This window comes from Anarrhichthys ocellatus, unplaced genomic scaffold, assembly GCF_004355925.1.
Source record: "Anarrhichthys ocellatus isolate YVR2014 unplaced genomic scaffold, GSC_Weel_1.0 scaffold12, whole genome shotgun sequence".
Taxonomy (NCBI): Eukaryota; Metazoa; Chordata; class Actinopteri; order Perciformes; family Anarhichadidae; genus Anarrhichthys; species Anarrhichthys ocellatus.
Genome location: NW_022280042.1, coordinates 2,196,729 through 2,215,163, shown reverse-complemented (window position 1 = coordinate 2,215,163; position 18,435 = coordinate 2,196,729). Strand labels below are relative to the sequence as shown.

Sequence of the window (18,435 nt, the reverse complement as noted above, 5' to 3'; positions counted from 1 at the left end):
AAAGTCAGCAGCCCGCCGCGGATGGAGTCAGATATGAAATGTGGGCAGACATCGCCTCCACCGGCATTGAAAACCCCCCGGCTCCGCGTTTCTCTTTGCCGTCTCCGGCGGTGCGAGATGAAGAGGCTCTTACGTTGGGGAGCTGAAGCGCATATTGATGAGGCGGGTGCGCGGCGCTGCTGCTGCTGCTGGTGGCGGTGAAGGCACTCGGCTTGTTCAAATGAGAGACGAAGCTCAACGCTTACACTGTAAAAAAAAAGTACCCACCAGTAGCTGCAGTACAGTCTGTTTACTCAGGGTGGTTCTTTTTCTTTTTTTTTCCCGGTAAAGCTTATTTCTAATGCAAATGAACTTCTTCCCAATCTGTGACCTGTTCCTAAATTATCTTTTTTAATTTTATGAACTGCCAATAAACTATTTATGCGTGTAAACTGGATGGATGTGGGTGTTTAAAGGGTCACTCCAGCTATTTAGCGAGTCACTTTCATTAAGTCGTGCAGCTCACAATAGACTTCAATAGATTGAAAAAAGAAGAGCAGCAATCAAAGCAGCCGAGGCAGAGATATCCTATGACGACATAATTCAGGGATATTTCTTTCTGTTGACACCATCGGGGGTTACTCTCTGGGACTTTAAACGCCAAAAAAAAGATCATGACAGTATACAACCATTTTCATGGAGTAATTGGTCCCATACTGCCCATGACAAAAACTGCTACCCATTTAAATATTTTTGTTTTATTTTAATTTGTGAGATAGTTTCACTTTCATTTAGGACACATTTTTTTTCAGGATTCTATTCCATTTTTTGCATTATTATTATTATTTTAATAATTTGACCTGTTCTAGCTTTATTACTTTTTTAGGCTATAAAATGACTGAAACAGGCAAACAAATAATAAGAAAAATAAAGTTTAATCAATTCATTTTTCCGACACCAAATTGCCTTGTTAAAATGGACATTTTTTAGAGTGCTCCTCACACCATCTGCGCCAATTCCCTTCCCATGAGTTCTCTGTAAAAATGGCGGGATCCGAACTATATCGATGAGGGACAGGTGGCATTTATCAACCAATTAGTCGATGCTTGCAATTGATTAGCCTGTTAGTCGCCTGTAATAGTCTCTATTCCTTCTCTAAAATGTGGGGCTCTGCCATCGATTATTTAGGCTGAGGAATATTGAAGTCGCCGGACATTCTGCGGATAATTAGGACCGCTTGCGTGTGCGCGCATCGTTCACAGTTGCAGAACCTCATTAATACATAACGTGTGTCTGTGTAGTTGTGGTGACATTTCCTACCTCGTGTCATAGATGGCGAACAACTTCTTGTTTCCGTCAACAGCGTTCCTGGAAGAAAAGGATGATGACATCATTAATGATAGAATAGCGTTTAGCCAATGGAAACGCGTTAAAGGCGGGTGATTAGTCACTTCAGTCGCAACTGATAACACAAACAAATATCTATTATAAATTAATATTTAATTTAGCTATAAAATGCCCGTTTTAGGTCAAGCATTCATTGCTTTTGCATTCATTTATTCAATGAACCCTCCCCTGAATATGTTGTGTGCGTTATTTGTTCTGTGTAATTCAGTTTCTATCCGCAGTATAAAGCAGTCATCTAAAACAGCCTGCCAATATTGAAAGGCAGTCTATTTACCTGTGGGAGAGCCCCCCACCCCCCACACACGCACTCCTCCAACCGGTCGGCACGTGAGAGAAGTTTGCCCTCGGGGCTTTCTGCCAGAGAGGTTTATTTGAACCCAAACCACGCTCTTTTCCTAAAAACCTAACCATCTGGGGGAAAAGCCCCTCAAGGCAACACTTCTCCCACGTGCGACCGGTCACGAGCTGTCCGTGGTACTGAAAGTCAGCCTCCTCGTGCCGCTGGTGTTTCTCACGCGCCCCGTCCACAGAGCGGACCTCCAGACGGATTAAGAAAGGTATGCATCAGAAGCTAATGATCCGTCTACGAAACATGGAACTCGGCTACCCTCTTATGGCAACCGTCAGGATGATAACGACTTTGGGTTGAGACTTCATTGAGGAGGGCTTAACTGGTGTGTTAACGGGACCTACAGTATGCTAATTCATGATAAATAAATAAAAACAAAGAATACTGAGTTGAATTAAACCAAATAAATGCTGTTTCTTTCCCCTCTCGTTCTTCTTCCTCCGTGACACCGTAATAACAGCAGCGCTGCTTTTTGTGTGCGTCAGATCTCACTTTCTTTGTTTGGTTATTGTGGTAATCTTATTTTAGTCTAACGTTCTGTCGTTGTATGTCCCAGTGATTCTCAACCAGGCGTGCTGGTACCGCAGGGGCTACTTCTGGTTGGTATATGTGGAAAATGTGTAGTTACTGTTTGCTCGGCTTATCAGAGGAGATAGAAATAATAGACCTAACTCGCGCGTGACAACAAGCCAGCGGAGAGGTCTAAACTGTTTGATAAAAGGACCTGTTTGGAATAGTTAACATTAGGCAAAAGTAATGAGTAAATGGCTGAAATATTAAGCTAAAAGTAAAGAATAACCAGTTAAAATAGTTAGCTAAAAACGGGCTAATGGATACACATTTGAAATAGTTAGCTGAAAGTAATGGGTAAACAGCTGAATGCTTACCAGATAAATGGTTGAAATGAATAAGCTTTGACTATTAAACGGTTGGAAAACGTAGCTAAAAGTCATGCAAAACGGCTAAAATGTCACTAAACCACGTGGATAAATGGTTAACATATACCTAAAGTCGTGGGTAAATGGTTGCAATGTCCTGCTTCTGTAAATGCAATTGACCAAACCGACCTAAATAGTTTGAAAACATTATATCTTTATATAATTGATGGTGTTAGATAACGGCCAATTGTTTTCAAATGAACACATTTGGAACATGGCAGGTGGTGTAAAAGGGTTCAGTTAACCTGACAAAAAAGTTTAGGAAGCACCGATATATCCTTATAGAAAGAGCATCATTTCTCTCCGTTGAATTCAGCGACAGGGTTTAAAACCCGCACCTGATTTTGCTAACATCTGACATCTCCCCCCCCCCCCTCCTCCTCCCCAGTCGCGCCGCGAGTGCGCCTCCTCCTCCCAGCCCGCCAATGGGCAGCACCTATTATCAAATGATTAGCCTTTGTTGCAGCACTCCATTCTTTCGCACCGAAAGTAGGCGGCACATAGCGAGAGACAGACGCGGAGAAGATGTGGAGTGAACCCAGTCTCCTCCGGGGCTCGCGGATACGACCGAGGAGGCAGCCCGTGTGATGCCGCCGCTGCTGCAACACCTCTGGGGGCGATGCAGGAGACGCGGTGCAGCAGGCACTAGAGAAAGGGAGGCGGTGTAGCCTATAGGAGGAGAAGACCAGACCGACTACTACAACAACGCCAGATGGGGAGCCGCTGACTGAGAGAGAAAGCGAGAGAGAGAGAGAGAGAGAGAGAGAGAGAGAGAGAGAGAGAGAGAGCAGAAACAGCGCATGGTGGAGAAGAAGAAAGCGGGGAGACAGCCGACAAGCAGGGGATTAGGTGATTGAACCCGTGATCGCTCAGTTTCAACACCTCCGACAGAGACCCCCAGCCTCCAGTCGCTGTTTGGGGGGAGAGAGAAAGCCACAAAAAATATTATAGTGGTGATGGATCGGCATTCAGGTACCCCCCCCCCCCCCCTATTTTCCTCTCTTTTTTTCTAATTACACACATCATGGCGAATAGGAATGAGATTCATGTTTTTGGTGATGTTGAGTGTGGAAAAAGGTGATGGTGGAGGAGAGGATTGGGGAAAGGTGGTGGTGTGTGGGGGGGGGGCAGTATGAATTGTAATGCGCTGGATTCAAACGCAGTTGGAGCTCACACAATGGGGATCACACTGCAGGAAATATCACCCATATTTGAATGTCCTTTTCTCTACCATCTCCCATTCTGTACAGTGTGTGCTGAGGTTGTGAGGTTCGATGTTTCGGATGTTAAAGAGTTACAGCCTCGTTTGAGCAGAGATTGTCCCGCCGCTTGATTTAGTGCTTTCTGTAATGGTCTGCCTCTCTCTCTGTGTGTGTGTGTGTGTGTGTGTGTGCAGCGGAGTTTCTTTGTGTGAGTTGTGTGGGGCGCCTTATTGAGATTGCTAGACCTTTTGAGTTTATCACATTAAGAGGATAACGTAACTGTTATTTTTGTTGCGGCTATGGAATGTGGTGCTTTTCTGATGCTATCTTGTTCTTTTTGTGTGTGTGTGTGTGTGTGTGTGTCTCTCTCTCTCTCTCTGTATGTGGATGTGTTACAGCTCTGAACAACAAAGTGAGCAGAATGTCAGTCATGGCGAGGCTCGTCCTTTCCCTCCTGCTCCTGTTTGGATGCCAAAATAGGTAAACTAGGAGCTAAACAAATGGGGAAACGGCATCTTTAAAGTGGAATGCTATTTATCCCCTAAATAAAGCTGCTTAAAGAATATAGCTTTGGTGCTTTTATTATAAAAGCAAAATGTGTTAAAGTTGCCATTTGCTCGAGAATGTTCAGTCAGCAGTTTCTGTTGCAAACCACAAATCCTGATTTGTGGTTCTGTAAAAGCCTCTCTTATATGTTTTCATATATATTTCCTGCCAGCTCTGCCCTCCTCTCTTGATCGCATATCCGATCTGCACTCTCTGCTACATCGTTGCTTAAGTGGCGGTCCTGCACTCAAGAGAAGCAAAGCAGATCTTTGCGGCGACGCTGTCAGTAAATCACTGGAATAGTCCACTCTCGCAGATCAATGGCTTTTAGATCCCATGTTCAAAATCCAGCTTGTAACCTTCTTCTGTGTCACTCCCTGCTCGTTCCTGTGCATGGACACAATGTTCCTTGTAAGAAAAAGAAGATTGTGATTTCCCTTCATTTTCTAGCGACACATGAAGCCTCGCTTCTTGTCATATTTAGCGGGGGGGGGAACTCATTTGTTTATATTTGGATCACATGTCAAAGCCTTAATTATCTCTACTGGTAAGCAGTACTTATGTTCAATAATTAATCACAACAAGCCCGTCCTTAATGCGGCGAGCTAATCAATCACAATAGCCATGTCATGTTTCGACGTCCTGCAGTGTAACCAACGCCAGGATGTCCCTCCTCCCTGGAGTCTCTTTCACACTTGCTCCCTTGTGTCCTCTCCTCTCCTAGTCGCTGCCTGTCCTCCACGGAGGCCCAGAAGGAGGCGGCGGCCAACGACAACAGCACCGTTTTCACCAGGATCCTGGATGGGCTCCTGGACGGCTATGACAACAGGCTCCGGCCGGGGCTTGGAGGTTTGCTGGCGATGTTATGTGTCGTGGTGGCACCACTCAGAGCCTTTTATTTGAAAGCAACACAGTGATCTTACGTTGTAAAATCACAATGTCACAGTCGAGCCTCCAGCATGCTAACATAACCCGCTGACCTGAACGCTGCGGTTTCATGGGAACTTGCTGCGATACTGGCAGATACAAGGGTAGAAACTGTGAGAGCAGATGTGGAATTTCCACACCCGTCGGCTCAGGTGAGCGCACACACGTGTCCTCAGGTGCGGCGTGTTTCCTTCTCGGCCGTGGCCCGGGATCATGAGTGCATGCGGCCTTTTGTCTTGTACGCCGCCATGGTCGGGAGAATGAATCCATCAGGCCTGAATCCAGCGCGCTGTGGTGTTTTATTCACGCCTCTTCACCCTGGCAACAGGAGATAACCTTGAGAGCTGACAAATTGCCATTCAAAGATGGAGAGTTCTTTTTTCTAAGGGGCCACTGACATAAAAGCGTTTCTTTTTATCCATCCCCACCTCCACGGTCTCTATTGACTGTATCCCAGCTCTTTCTTTTGTCCTCATTTCAATTTGTTTCCCATGTACATACCTGTCCCATAATTCATTACTCCCCCCGTAGGAAACGAGGCTTTTTCATGTTGAATGCCTGGTGTGTCATGGCAAAAGCCTGCTCTCACATCCTGGTAACGGTTGCTACCCTTCACAAGAGGGCCTATAAATACATTCCAGAAAAGAAGAAAAAAAATTCAGGCCTTTCCTTCAGCGTTCAACAAGCTGCTCTCCACCAGCACGGCCAATCCCGGCTCGCCAGGACCACATTTATATGCATAGCGGAGATTCAGTTGGCTTTGCGGGTACAAGTGGCAGATATGATGTGTTACCTTTTTCACATCATCTCCAGAAGGAGCGCATGGCGCGAGAACATCACGGAAATGTGTGGATTCACAGGAATACTGAGACGGGGTTTATTCTGTAGCTGCCATTCAACTGATGCAGGTTTTGAAATGCCAATATTGCTTTTATTGCTCAATATCAAATTAATAGCTTTAGATTTGACTATTTGCAACCCCCCTCAGTTATAAGCACACAGCTTTTTTTCAAAACTTAATTTTTGTCAAGATCTTAAAGCCTCTGAAGCTAAAGCTGCAACTATTAGTCAATTGGTGGATTGACAGAAAATTAACTGTTAATTATTTGTTTAATCAATTAAATGTTTAAGTCATTTAAAAAATAATAATAATTCTCTGATTCCAGCTTCTTTCGTATAAAATGTGGGTGTTTTATTTTTTTTAATATCACAGTAAATTGAATATCTTTAGGTTTTTGGACTGTTGGTCAGACAAAAGACATTTTTACAGTGTTCTTTTACATTTAAAGACTGAACATTAGATTAAAAAAAGTAATCGGTGGATGAATCGACGATGAAACTTATTGTTAGTTGCGCCAGTGAGCCGTTTTTTGTGGCTGTGGTCAGGGAAGAACGTCCCACATATCAGGGGAAGATATCGTCTTGCAGATATCTAATAAACCAGATTATCAGTCCTATTGCTCCAATTAAAATTCAGTAAACTGATCCTTTTCACTGCCTTTTTAATGACTTCAAAGTTTTGTCACCTGCGCTCTCTCAACAGAGAACGTCACAGAGATCAAGACGAATATTTTCGTCACCAGCTTCGGCCCAGTGTCGGACACGGAGATGGTGAGTTCATCTGCGGCAAACACCACAAAAACACACACACACACACACACACACGAAGCCCACCCAGGCGACTGTGGGTATTTTTAGATGGAAACTCATATTTACATTTCATGAGACTGTTGCCGATGCTCATGCTGATCCCTGGAAGTACACTTTCGTTGCGTCTTTGAAGATTGTTTTTTTTCGGTTCCTTGTAAACAAGACCAAATGAATGTGTGATAAATGAAACATTTGAGATTTAATGCAACGTGGCTGGCCCATTCCAACTCGTTCCAAATGACTCTTCCCTTTATTAATCCATTCTCTTATGAACTATATAAGGTTCCCCTTGGATAGCGAAATGCATTAAATCTCCTCTTTCATTAAATCCTCTATTACACCCGGCAATATCCCTGGCACACTCTTGACACAGCAGTTGCCACTTTCCTATAATTGACTGGAAGACGGTATTGACAAGGGCGCACAATTGATTAATGAAATGTGGCAAGAGACCCTGAATGGTTCTGCGGTCCATAAAAGCCTCTATGTCAGCCTGCTAACAGCAGTTTTCTCGTCTCATTCGTCTGTTTGTTTCCCCGGCTCGAAGCGGGGTCGATATTTCGCACACGAGCAGATTTATGACGGAGTTCTGCACCGCAGATGTTTGATCACCTGCAAATTGTCGGTGGATTTATGAAGGCATAAAGGAGGATCAGTTAATGCCGATTGACAAAGGAGCAAGTTTTTCCTGTCTCAATGTACTTATTCTAAGCTCTGATATGTGACGAGGAAATAGCAAAGAAGCCCCATTACCCCAAAGAAGCCCCATTACCCCAAAGAAGCCCCATTACCCCAAAGAAACCCCATTACCCCAAAGAAACCCCATTACCCCAAAGAAGCCCCATTACCCCAAAGAAACCCCATTAGCCCAAAGAAGCCCCATTACTCCAAAGAAGCCCCATTACCCCAAAGAAACCCCATTACCCCAAAGAAGCCCCATTACTCCAAAGAAACCCCATTACCCCCCCAAAGAAGCCCCATTACCCCAAAGAAGCCCCATTATCCCAAAGAAACCCCATTACCCCAAAGAAACCCCATTACCCCAAATAAGCCCCATTACCCCAAAGAAACCCCATTACCCCAAAGAAACCTCTTTTTTTATCTCCCGCCTCAGGAATACACCATAGACGTCTTCTTCCGTCAGAGCTGGAAGGACGAGCGTCTGTGCTTCAAAGGGCCGATGGAGATGCTGCCGCTGAACAACCTGCTGGCCAGCAACATCTGGACCCCCGACACCTTCTTCCTCAACGGCAAGAAGTCCATCGCTCACAACATGACAACGCCCAACAAGCTGCTGAGGCTGAAGGACGACGGCACTTTGCTCTACACCATGAGGTAGGTTCTCCCACTCTGGGGGGGATTTATTCACACGTGTAATCCTTTGACATTTTAAAACACACATAATAATGAGTATTGAATAGTTGTAAACCCACTTGGTGACCAAGGTTGATGGCACTTCAGACGCGTCGCTACCCATACAGAAGTAAACTTGCCGGCACAGCACTGAGCTTCTTTGCCGGTATTCTTAAACTAATGGAGGACACCTCCCATTTATGTGCCCTACGGCTTTTATTAGAGGTTAGTGAAGGTTTTTAAGTGAACATCAAAATGAAAATAGAATAAAAACAGCTAACAAGGCCAACATAATACACAATACAGCCCTGCACTCAGGGAGAAAACACAGTGATAAAAACCCTCAGTATGTGACCCACACTGTAGGGAAATAGTGTCACCCAGTGGCCAATCACTGGCATTTGATTTGTAGTACAGTAAAAGCAAAGTTAGTGGCAAATAATGCAAATATTTATTTAAATTATTCTTTCTCCTTTAAATTGAGGTTTTTTTTAAATTCATATTAAGATATTCATGAGAATTATGAATACCAGAAGGAGGTGTCTCTTTAACTGAAGAGGTTTGAGAAGAAACTGAAGAGGGAGATCATCCATTATGAAGAGCAGCCTCATTGTGAACTATAGTTTTTGGCAGCGCTGCATTGAACTATAGTTGGCAGTAATGTGGTGGTGAAGAAAGAAACAGGCCATCAACCAGATGGAGATCACTCTGAATACAAAGATCATTACAACTCAAAAAGCTAAAAAATTGAGGACAAATTGATGTTAAATTGAGATGCAAATAGCTTTTTTTGTTTAGTGGAACGGCAGCGTAACCACCGGGGCTCCCTGTGACCTTTTGCACCATAGAATTAGGATAAGTCTGTGCTTATCCTCAGGAGTTACTGCAGCTGCAGGATTTAAGAGTGACGGCATCACGGATGAGAGCACTCTATCTGATACCGGTGCCACAATGCTGGATGGATAAGAGATTATCCATATGCAACCGCACTGACATATATATACAAAGAAGTACAGCACTTACAGTCACCTCTTTGTCACACGCGTCCAACGCTGGCATACACACACACACACACACACACACGTGTCAAGCACGCCGTCTGCACTAATCAACTTTGACCTCGAGGCTTAACGAGCGAGGCGTTGCGTCAACGTGCGCGCGTTCATTTCCATATGCGTCATTTTGTGGAAATCAATGCACGCACGTATTTGTGTCTGGATGCAAGGAAAATGCACACATGAGTGTGCACGAGAGACAGAGGGGGCTCGCGCTTCCGTAGTCTAAAAATGGCATCAGATTCGCTGCCACAGTTGAAACGAAGCCGCAGTGGGTTGCTTTTAATCGTCTAATTGTTATGGCGCTGTGCTCGTCATTACCAGCGGAGCTCAACCACAGGCAACGCTTGATTTTGTTTCCTGCATAAAACACACACCGACACACACACACGCGCGCGCGGGCCATCTGGGTACTTGCAGGTAACAGCTAACTCAACAACAGCTTGTTTGTAGCCTGTTTACATTATACGTCATATCGTTTTTCAGTTTGTTATCATAAGAAGAAGGAAAAAGTTGACTAAAACCTAATATAACTGTAGTTGTACACATTATTTACTCTGATGTTCAACACAGATTGAGGTGATCAACTGTACTAAACAACAATCCACCCACAGTAAACGGGTCTTGTGAACACATGCATTTCTTTCATATCATTGTCCTTTATGTAGAGTTAGTGCACCACATGTGTTCATCCCCACAGGAGCCGGGTACACACACACACAAACAATACATCCAACAGAAGCTCCACTCAGGCGCTGACAAGCCGTCATGTCACATTACAAACATGGCGTCCTCCCTCACACCGTTTCCGCACCACGTACGGGCGTCAATGAAAGCGCCTCATCCCTCATTTGAAAAGCATCACAGGAGGAGCGGGCGGCTCTGCGGGGCAAAGTTCCGACGCATTTGTCTCCGCGGATCGTTCATAAAACGCCGCTTTTCACGCGGAGCTTGATGGCGGTCCATTACAGCAGATGGGCTGCAGCGTATACGGCTCCATCAGCTGGTTGAATCCTCTGTATCACCACAGAGTGAGTGCATTACGCATCATTATCATTAGGTACAGTTGAGTCACCATTCTCATTGATGCTCCAAGTGTTGCCTTTAGGCCGGTTGGCTTTTATGCAGTCATTTGACAATTTGTATTGAGTTATAATGACATTCATGTTCATGTTCCGGCACTTCTAGCAGTTCATTTATTTATTTTTTCTTCACACCTTGGGTATATTGTATAACCCCGGCTCCCATGAGACCATGCGAGACAAGTTTGGAGATTGTTAAAAAAAAAGTAAAAAAAAAGTGGTTAATACCGCATAAAGCCCCTGAACTCAAAACTCAGCCCTTTCCCGCTCCGTCCCGACGTCCAAGTTCTTCGACTTTTCTGCAAGGTGAGGCGTATCGGAAACTTTTAGATTTCCCACAGGGGCCAAAGGTGCATACGCGGGTCTGTTTCTGCCCGTGTTGCCGCTGTGATGTACCGCTTTCCAGTCAGTCCACACTGGCCTGAACAGAATCATGGGGCTTACTCTAAGCTGCTATTTTACCCCCCCCCGATACTTGAACTATAACTGCAATGGGGATGCATCATCTTCTTTTAGAGGGACACATTTTCTGGCACTAATCACACCCCAAATTAAAAGCGAGTATCTTTACAGGCATCCCTGCTAATGGGGCAAGGCCACATGAATAACTAGAACATGGCATAATAGCCCACAGCCATGTTCTCATTTATTTCTCCCAAAGACACCCTTCCCTCTCCTCCAATCACAGTCCCTCAGCTGTGTTAGATGCAACGATGCAGTTGGATAATCCGCCGCTGATGTGGAAAGCAAGCTGCGGCCCCAAAACAGTCGGCTCTGCAGGGACCAGAGGTGGCCTCTTATCCCACTTTGCTACGCTTCGTTGGCTTTCATGATACATGTGGGGAAACCTCCTGCGGTGGATACGTACATGCTGGAGGTCTTTGGAGCATAAAAAAAACATGACCCAGGAGGATTCTGCCACATCTCGGTGACACAGTTTATCATTCAAATTATGATACAGATCAGTGAAGGAAAAGTTATTAACCTGATACTGTAGCTAACGTGGAGGTTGCTCATATGCCTGAATGGTTAAAGCAGAAAACGAAATGCTGGAGGAACCTTCCAGGCCGGAGTCTCCAGCCTTTTTTATCCTCTGAGAGCTAATTTGAGGGAATGGAAAGTGGCCGGGAGCTGCTCGAGCTGTACATCGTCAAAGAGTAGACGTAATTCCTGTCTTACTTTTATGGTCCTTTAATAACGATCCAGCCGCAGCAGTCATCGCCTCTATTACAACGCCGCCATGGGCGAAGGGCTCTTTGTGTTTCATTAGGACATGGGCCACTAAACGAGGCCTCGGCTGCTGCCTCGGCCTTCTTCCCCACTGTTGTCTTTTAGGCGTCGTTTTCGACTCCATTACCGTCTCCGTCTGTCGGCTGCCACCAGCCGGAAAGCCCCATAAAAAGTTGCAGAGGACTTCGGCGAAGTGGCGCCCGGCGTTACATCTTCTACCGACTGACACCGGAAATGAGACACACAAAAAACACACCCACTCCTCATGAAAACAGTATGTTTGAATGGACAGCAATTTAAACAGACTTTGAAAACCCTCCTTTAACGTAATAAACAGGTGTTTTTGTGCTCTGCTTCCCCGTCATCAAGCCCCGTTAAGTTCAGTGAATCCACATCATCATATCACTGTATTACTGGTCATCATCATGCAATGAGCAATAATACACAGAGGGACTTGATTCAATCTGGAGCAGGTAGCTGAAAAACAAAAAAAAGGAGGAATTATGATGTATGCTTGATTCGTACGCTTGATTCACTTAATCCTGTGGTTCTTTCAGGACAGAGAGAGAGTGAGGTACCATCGTAGAAGCTAAAATGATAACAACATGGCGTGAATGACTGGTAAAGAATTCGATTTGTAAAGCCCATTAGGAGACATAGCTACGTATTTATATTCATATTTGAAGAAAATGAAAAAAGACGAGTGTGAGAGGTTGTCCCAAGGGTCATTTAAAGAGTTTGCCCGCAGTATATTCAATGGAGAGACAAATAACACAGAAGCTGTGTGACCACCAGGTGGTAGCAATGCCACTGTAATACTGGTGTTGGAGTGTCTTGCATGAGTTCATTCCACCTCTCTCCTTAGCTCAGATTGTTTAATGGTTGTGATTTAAAAGATGGCAGAGCTGTGACCTCCCTCCTAATTGCTTTTGGTGCCCTGTAATTTTAGCAAGTGTAGCTCTTCCTGTAATCACAGAGTGCTCTGTATCAGAGATCTACATGCCCAGTTAAATAGTCAAAGGTGGACGACGGCTAAAGTAAGACTTTGCCGTGTGGTTAATGGGTGTATTGTGTGTGTTTCACCTCAGACTGACCATATCGGCGGAGTGCCCCATGCAGCTGGAGGACTTCCCCATGGATGCACACGCCTGCCCTCTCAAGTTTGGCAGCTGTGAGTATAATCCCGTCTCCCGAATGTCTACTTTTCTTTACGCTTATCTCGCTCTTCCCGAGACGCTAATCCCAGTTTCGCCAAGTCCGACGCAATGAGTTTCACAAAGGTTTAATCTAAATTTGGAGCGATTCATTTGGAACAATTAGGAATCATTTTTTGGCTAATTGATAGAATGCTGCCGCAGGGATTCCGTCGACGGGTCGTTATCTGCTGGAGAGTGCAGAGTTTGCTTTCCTCATATTAAATTGTCAAGTTGAAGAGCTTAGTGGAAATGCTAAGCTATTGTAACAGTAGCACAAGAGAAGTAAAGTCTACGGCGTGCATATGAATTGTGCTAATGAATTCAACTCATAATACATAAATACATAAACTAATATGTATATATATAATTGAAGTTTGATAAATCAAAGCCTCAAACGTCTTAGTTAGTGCACATGCACTAACTAAGATGAGCATACAGTAAGGCTGCTCCAGGACCCTCCTCAGGTCAGACCTACCAGAGAGGATTATGAACAGACCTGGTTCAAATCACTTGTGTGTTTTAGAGTACCAGTCACAGTCAATTTGAGTCAACCCACATGCTTCGTAAAGAGATTTCACCCGAGCTGCATGCTCCTGGGTCACAGTTCACAGTGTGGGCCTCTGCTTCCAGCCACTTTCTTTGATGGGAATTCTTCGTCTATTCGAATATAAAGGTAGACGTCGCTGATACAAGAGAAGATTAGCGCTCGTTCTCCAAACGCTCAATTAGGTCGGATTGGAAAGGGATCTCCCCGACGCCCTCTTCGCAGGAACGGCTTGTCTGCCTGTCCTAGCAGCAAGGACATGTATATAAACTTGAGTGGCCCAGAGGATATTTAAAGACAGAGCTGGCCACATGCCACACCTCGGGAGCCTCTTGGGCTAAAAGGATGAGGCTCTTATCCCCAGAGTCCTGTGTAACGCCGTCCACCCACACCCACTATGTAAAGGAAGCACATTCGACCGCAATCCGATTACAGCGCAAGGCGGCTGTCGGGCCTTCCCATGGCAAACTCTGAACATAATCAACCGGGCTGTGAAGCCCCGCAGGTGAAAGGTGTAAGTGTATAATGGGAATAATGTTTCGGTGGTGACACTGCAGTTTTCACAAGGTGAAGTTTCCCGGTGGAGAGAAGATCTTTTCTTTCGCTGTTCGTTAGCGCCGAGACCTCTAACCACCACCCGGTTTAGCCTCTGTCCTCTGGTGGCATTACGTCGAATATGCTAAACCTCCACCACACACTGCAGCAAATGTGCTGGAGCTGCACAATCATGTGATGACACAGAAGACGACAATGTCTTTTCCTAAAAAAACAAAACAAAATGGATACAAACATTGCTGTAGTCCAGTAATCTGACTGTATCCACTGTTTACTGTTGCACATCCGTGGGGGGATGAAAGGAGAAAACATCCGGTGTGATGAAAAATGGGCAAAATTAATCCCTCAAGCCACCAAATCTCTCCATCCCCCCCTCCTTTTATTTGCTACACAGACGAGGTTGTGGTTTCAGTTCTGTTTGTTTGTATGTTTGTCAGCAAGATTTCTCAGGAAAGTCGGTGGAAAGATGTACAGGAGCGTGAGCCGAGTAAGAACCCATTCCATTCTGGAGGGGACTGGGCCTCGGCAGAGGTCTGGACTCCCCGAGTGTCTTTCTACTTCAGAATGTCATGATTTCATAATTCAGTACCCACAGAAGCCATTAAGGTCCGAGGAGTTAAAGGCCTTTTCAGGCTGGACAGCAAACTGCTTAACACTTAAAGTTATAATGTCTTCATTCATTTTAATCCCTTTTAGACGGACTGCTTCACCCCAGGAATCATTGTCATAGATAGTACCAACAAAATGTAGTTTCTTTTTTCAGTTGTCTCGTCAATTTTAAGTAGTTTAAACAGATAAATTCTAAAGCCCGGTTCTGCTCCACATTTATGAAGGTCATAACAGCCTTGAAGTGCACATTCATACACCCGTGTTGCATAGCTCCTTGTATCCAATCATTGTGACTTGTGATCAGAGTGGTGACTTGTACAATAAAAGCACGAGGCCCTGCTCTAAAGTTGGTTCAGGTAAAGGGCAACTAATCCCCTTTTTCTTTCTGGTGTACAGTACCTGTGTCCTAATTTAGTTGCTGCCCTGGCCTCCAGCCACACAGCCCTCACATGCATGCACACTGAGGAGTTCGAGTGATACTGTGTGGTACTCAGTTAATGGTGAGCCAAGTGAAACCGGCTGCTCTTTCTTACTTTACCATAGATATCTATGGGCGTTAGACGCATTAGAAACTGCACTCGTTTTAACAGCGAGCGTCGGAGACCTCTGCGACGATGAGCACGACTTTCTCCGAAATAACCGCATGATCACCATAATCGACAGCTCTTAGACGAAAAAAAAAAAGACGAGTCATGCGGAACTTTGCAGAGCTGTTGTTTACGGCACGGCGGATGTTTAGAAACCGCTTGTTCCCCCGAATAAGTGCATAAAGATGCAGATGACGATGCGAGGCGCACAGAACCTGCGAGCGCGAGCCGAGGGGAAACAATAATGAGTCATCTTGTCTCGCCCTCAAACCCACAATGGTCCCCGCTGAACACATGTAGCAGTGAATCGCTTCATGATTGCTCTCCTCCTCGGAGCCGCTCGCAGCCTCAGATTGCGGCCTGTGTGAATGGCTCGCATCAATAAACCTGAGCTTTCATGAACAGCAGAGCCTGCGATCCCGTCGTGGACGCATTTTCAGGATGAGGATTTCCGCTTTAACGAAAGGCCGACATCAGTTTAGGACTTAGAGGGTCAAAGGGGGGACCGAAGCTGTTCCAAAGCCAAAGCGTGGCCCAAATTCTTGTCTCCCACCTGCAGATGAAGTTGGCTTTCTGAAGACTGTTCTCATCGCAAAGAAAATGACAGCAACAAACATGTGTTATACTCTCCTGACAAGTTGAGACATTAGCTGAGATTGCTTTTTTAACCTGTTTTGTTGGCTTGTATACTTGTTTGTATGTTCAGACGGTATGGTTCATTTTTATGTTACTTAAGGTTTATCTCACGATTGTTTGAACTGTCACAACATTAACAAAGTAAGTCGTTTTAGTTGCCTGGATTTGGAAGATGTAGAAGTGCTTTTGTTATTTAGCTATGAGGATCTCAGCACACCAGTCACCTTCACGTCTGATCGTCCGGCTCTCGTTGCATCGCGTCAAAAGCGACCCCCGTGGCAGTGCTTTGTCGACACTGACACGCGTGACGCGCTGAATATTCATTTGTCGGTAACTGTATGAAAAAAGACACATTTTGGGTTTGTGAAATCCTCAATATTTCCAGCGGCCGCGCTCGGAGCGCGTGGAGCTGCTGCAGAGTCGCTGATGAGTTTGGCTGAGTTGTCGCTCCCCCTTGCCGAGCACACAAGACGGGAGCAGCGAAGCATTAAAGCGTGGCCTGTAGAGAAGTTGGCACAGGTGCACCGGCTCGCCTGCCAAGGCCTTTAGCTCCTACCCTGCGTACTAAAATTCCCCTCTAATCCCTTATTGCAATCTAACTACCCTACAATCAAGACCCTGGCGTTTGGCCTGACAGTGGCCACATTTAAACACTATATTGTTCCGCAGCATGCAGCCGCCAAGGGAGCGCCCAGAATGGAAACGCTCAAGTTAAGATGCTATCTGCTGGACGGATAAACAGCCGCGTTACACAAGGCCAGCTGGTAGATCGATGTCCAGTGTTTGTGCAGGATTCATCATGAATAAATGAAATAGCAGGGGAGGCTATGGAGTTTGAGCTCTGCTTTTCATCACGCGGCTGATGCGACACATGATGGTTAATCTGACTCGGTCTGGTTCCTGCCGACGGGGGAGCTCACTTCTGACCCAGAAGTGTGGTTTAAACAAAAATACACTCAAATATCTGCCCACACACACACACACACACACACACACACGCGGAATTCAGTTTTTTGTTTTTTTTTAAGCCTGCAGTCTAATCAAAAAGTGCTGGAAAGATTCTGCACCAGCACATGAGCGGTTGCACATAATATGAGCCATTGCAGGGTTGGAAACAAACTGTAGTTTCTTAGTCTAACACACATTTTGGATGTTTGCATATTAAAAATGAACACGTCGAGTTCTATATTCACAAGCTCATTTCTAGACATCCTTCTCTCTGTGTCTCTCAGATGCCTATCCGGTGTCAGAGGTGGTCTACACGTGGACTCAGGGAGCCGCTAAGTCCGTGGTGGTGGCAGAGGACGGCTCCAGACTCAACCAGTACCACCTCATTGGGCAAAACGCCGGCACAGAGGACATACACACAAGCAGAGGTGGGTGTGTCTGTGTGTGTCTATAGATAAAGAAACAAAAAATACACATCTATAGCTCAAACAAAGAAAGAAAAGAAACAGAAATGGAACACTGGAAGGGTAGTAGAAGTAGTAGGAGGGTCAGTATAATGATCCACTCTGTGAAGGAAAGTATAACTGCATGGATTCTGAATAATATGAATATTCATGCAATTTCATTTGATGGAGGGAGCAGTTGCTAGGAGACGTCTGTAGCGCCGTCCACTCAAAAGCAATGCATGATGTTCTGTACAGTCACTGCAGCTGGAGCATAACATCACAGCTGTAGATGCATCTAACAGCCAATCCTTGGTTTGTCTTATTTATGTCTGCATACGGGGAGAAATGAGTGAGGGGAAATATCATTTCATTTGACTTTTTACTGTAAATCAAAATGTTCCCAATTTCACGCAATTATCAAACAGCATTTTCATCTGATGTCAGGTCAGACGTGTCGCCCACATTTCATATCACAGGCTGGTTTCTCACACTGTATGTGGCGCACGATAAGTGTAATACCGAATATAACGTGATGTAACTAATTCGAGATTAGAAGAAGATAAACGCCAGCGAGATGAGATGGCCGTGCGGGGCCGAGAGTAAATGTGGGAAACATTATCAGGAGATCAGAGTCAATGAGTGGAGGCTAGCGGAGGAGAGTAGCCTATCCCTCACACAACCAGCTGTCTACAGGCCCGGACAGCCCTGTCAAACAACACTTATCCCCGCATGAGCCCATGCGCGCGCACACACACACAGAGTTAGAGACCTCGGGTTAATCCCTCCATCCCAACCACCCATCAGCTTTTGCATAAGAAGATGACATCACAGATCAGTGAGGGATTGGTTGGTTGGCTGTCGCTGAGTGTATCTGTGTGTTTGTGGGCATGCGAGTACCAAATGTCCTCACAATGGTGGCGAAAGACCAGGACATTTTGATGGTAGCTTGGTTCATTCAGCTGTGGGTTCGATTTCGGGACAATTTTAAATAAGGTGGATTTCATGAGGTATGGTTGGACGCTTTCAATTTAGAAGTTTAGCGTAATGGAAACAGTTTGACTTCAGATGTAAGCTTGGTCCTCCCAAAGATAGAAAAATATATCTGTGTGTGTCCGTTTGTATGTTGGGATTGGACAGCCTCGCTCTGACGCATGGGGGGGGGGGGGGGGGGGGGGGGGGGGGGGGGGGGGGGGGGG

At 45.3% G+C, this 18,435-nt stretch overlaps 2 protein-coding genes across 2 annotated transcripts in view; one reads left to right on the top strand and one right to left on the bottom strand.

Annotated features, from left to right (window-relative positions):
• Positions 1 to 18,435, bottom strand: part of gabrb3 (gamma-aminobutyric acid type A receptor subunit beta3) — a 54,054-nt gene that overhangs the window by 33,792 nt on the left and 1,827 nt on the right. The window contains exon 2 of the mRNA XM_031851698.1: positions 1,300 to 1,347. Coding sequence (XP_031707558.1) covers positions 1,300 to 1,347 — 48 coding nt within the window. The remainder of the gene's footprint in view (positions 1 to 1,299; positions 1,348 to 18,435) is intronic.
• Positions 3,111 to 18,435, top strand: part of LOC116385925 (gamma-aminobutyric acid receptor subunit alpha-5-like) — a 23,644-nt gene continuing 8,319 nt past the window's right edge. Inside the window, exons 1-7 of the mRNA XM_031851699.1 lie at positions 3,111 to 3,645; positions 4,274 to 4,355; positions 5,146 to 5,270; positions 6,892 to 6,959; positions 8,113 to 8,333; positions 12,807 to 12,889; positions 17,078 to 17,221. Of these exons, the coding sequence (XP_031707559.1) occupies positions 3,630 to 3,645; positions 4,274 to 4,355; positions 5,146 to 5,270; positions 6,892 to 6,959; positions 8,113 to 8,333; positions 12,807 to 12,889; positions 17,078 to 17,221 (739 nt within the window). The 5' untranslated portion in view covers positions 3,111 to 3,629. The remainder of the gene's footprint in view (positions 3,646 to 4,273; positions 4,356 to 5,145; positions 5,271 to 6,891; positions 6,960 to 8,112; positions 8,334 to 12,806; positions 12,890 to 17,077; positions 17,222 to 18,435) is intronic.